This window comes from Marmota marmota, unplaced genomic scaffold (assembly GCF_001458135.2).
Source record: "Marmota marmota marmota unplaced genomic scaffold, marMar, whole genome shotgun sequence".
NCBI classification, from domain to species: Eukaryota; Metazoa; Chordata; class Mammalia; order Rodentia; family Sciuridae; genus Marmota; species Marmota marmota.
The window spans coordinates 49475456-49477750 of record NW_025999842.1 but is presented as its reverse complement, the minus strand read 5'-3'; the positions used below and the strand labels follow the sequence as shown (position 1 = coordinate 49477750).

The 2295-nt window shown below is 46.4% G+C and overlaps 1 protein-coding gene across 1 annotated transcript in view; it reads left to right on the top strand.

The window, feature by feature from the left end:
* Window positions 1-2049, top strand: part of Vnn1 (vanin 1) — a 32624-nt gene extending 30575 nt beyond the window's left edge. Inside the window, exon 8 of the mRNA XM_015501388.2 lies at window positions 1734-2049. Within this exon, the coding sequence (XP_015356874.1) occupies window positions 1734-1746 (13 nt within the window). The 3' untranslated portion in view covers window positions 1747-2049. The remainder of the gene's footprint in view (window positions 1-1733) is intronic.
* Window positions 2050-2295: the final 246 nt, after the last annotated feature.

The following is a 2295-nucleotide window of genomic DNA, read 5'->3' as shown; positions in this document are numbered from 1 at the left end:
GGAGTGTCCGAAGGGAGGGGTGGGACTGGTCTGTCTCTGGTTGGTTTCAGCTCCCGGTTCGCTATTTCATGAAGGCTTGGCGAGAGACCTCTTCCTAGAGTCCCTGCACCACTCCTGCTGCGCTGCGCCGCGGAGGCTATCCGCCCAGACATGGGGGCTGCGTGCCGGCAGCCGACAGTCGCCAAGTTCCGCGGGCAGCGGCTGGCGGGGCAGGACCTCTGTGCTGCGTGGCGGAGATTCACTCGTCTAGGGCAAACTGTCACCTCCAAAGATCCTACCAATTCCCGGCCGGTCTCTCTTTAGTGGAATTTTGCTAGGAGTTTCTCAGCAGGTCGAATCTAAGCGTATCCATGCGTCTCTCTGACCCCGTTGTTTCGGAGGTACTGAAAGCGCTGCCTCCCCACTCTCCGCCATGTTGGATCCCCTAAATATGGTCTTAAAAGAGGTAAAATGAGATCATTAAGGTGGACCCCAATCCAATATGACTCGTTTTCATATTAGAAGAGTCAATAAAGACACAGACATGCACAGGTGAAGACTGTGAACACCTGAAAGCCAAGGAGAGCGTTAGGAGAAACCACACCTACCAACACATTGATCTTCAACTTCTAAGCCACAGAATCATAAGAAAATAAATTTCTGTTGCTTAAATCACCCAGTCTGTGGTAGTTTGTTGTGGCAGTCCTACCACAATAATATGTCCCATCCTCCCTCTCTGCCTGTCCCCCACCATATGGTGCAAAATGGTGGGACGTAGGGGCAGAAAAGAAAGGCAGATAGGGCTTTGCATTACTTTGCTTGGGACACTGATCAAGGGACCTGCCACCTCTCCAAACAGAGGGGGATGTGAGCTTTATTGATTTGATTTGCCTTAGTGGGCTAAAGCCTGGGCATTTTTCCATTAGTCAGAGGCATGGTTCCAAGAGATGTTTCTTCTTTTGTGAGACTCAGATCACTGGGTGTGACAGGATTCAGATGTGAGCAGTGGAAACATGAAGGTAGCGGGATATTTCTATAAACTGGCCACTGTGCCTACCCAGACATGCTTTCTTTAAAAAAAAAAAAAACAATTTACCTGCAGCCCTGTCTGGCTTACATCAATAGAATGTTATATTCCTTTAATAACAACCTATTATCTGCTGAAGAAATGCAGGCCAGAAATGGCAATAAGAACAACAGTAATTATCTTTGGGAGATGTTTGTGATCCTTACAAAGACCAGGTTCCAGAATGCCAGGAGACAAGGATAATTCCTCTAATCATAAAATCTGTCAGAACAGGTTTCAATTAGAACTGGTCAGCATGGGACAAAATGACCTAGAGTTCCATCAGACATTTACTGTGTACAGCAGAGACTTGGAAGTCTAATGCAATCCTGTTGTCAGTCAAAAGTCAAGAGATGGACCTGGGCAGGATTCTCTGGAAACTTCCCTGGGATCCCCAATAAAACTAGAGGGCAGAAGGGGCATGCTTTCATTATGGTTTAGATATTAGGTGCTCCCCTAAAGTTCATATGTGAGACAATGCAGAAAGTTTAGATGTGAAATGATTGGGTTATGAGAGTCCTAACTTAATCAGTGTGTTAATCCCTTGGTAGGAATTAACTGGGTGGTTACTGTAGGCAGTTAGGGAGTGGCTAAAGGAGGGGGGGCGGTCCATTAGGGCATGCCTTTGTGGTTTATATTTTTTTTTTCATGGTGAGGGGAGCTCACTCTCTCTCTTTCTTCTTCCTAGTGTGACATTCTGAAACAATTTTCTCTGCCGCACTGTTCTGCCATGATGTTCTACTTCACCTCAGGCCCAGAGCAATGGAGTTGGCCTTCTATGAACCGAGACCTCTTCTGTGTGCCCCCAAATAAGCCTTTTTTTTCCCTCTCTTCTAAAACTATTCTTTTAGTCACAGTGGGGAAAAAAAACCACACAAACAAACAAACCAAAAAGCTGACTAAAACATCATACTTCTCGTCTCTGAGAGGACCGACAATGTCCCTTGAGTGTGTCCCCATTTTCCCATTTCCTATCCCTTCTAATAAACTTTGCTCCTCTTTTACTCAGTCTTGTGTCTTTCCTGTAATCCTCTCAAGCAAGAACATAAGAATCCAGGGTAGGAATCACCATGGCTGCCTCACTCTGACTTGGGACTCCTTGGTTTCCTTGAGCTCCTCAGGTTCCTCAGTGGGTCCACTCACAGCAGGCGGTAAGTCAACTTGTCCTGAGAATTTCTTAGTTACTTTGCCAGCTGGTGCCATCATCCTGAGAAAACATCCTGGCATTGTGGCTGGATATGGGTCTTATA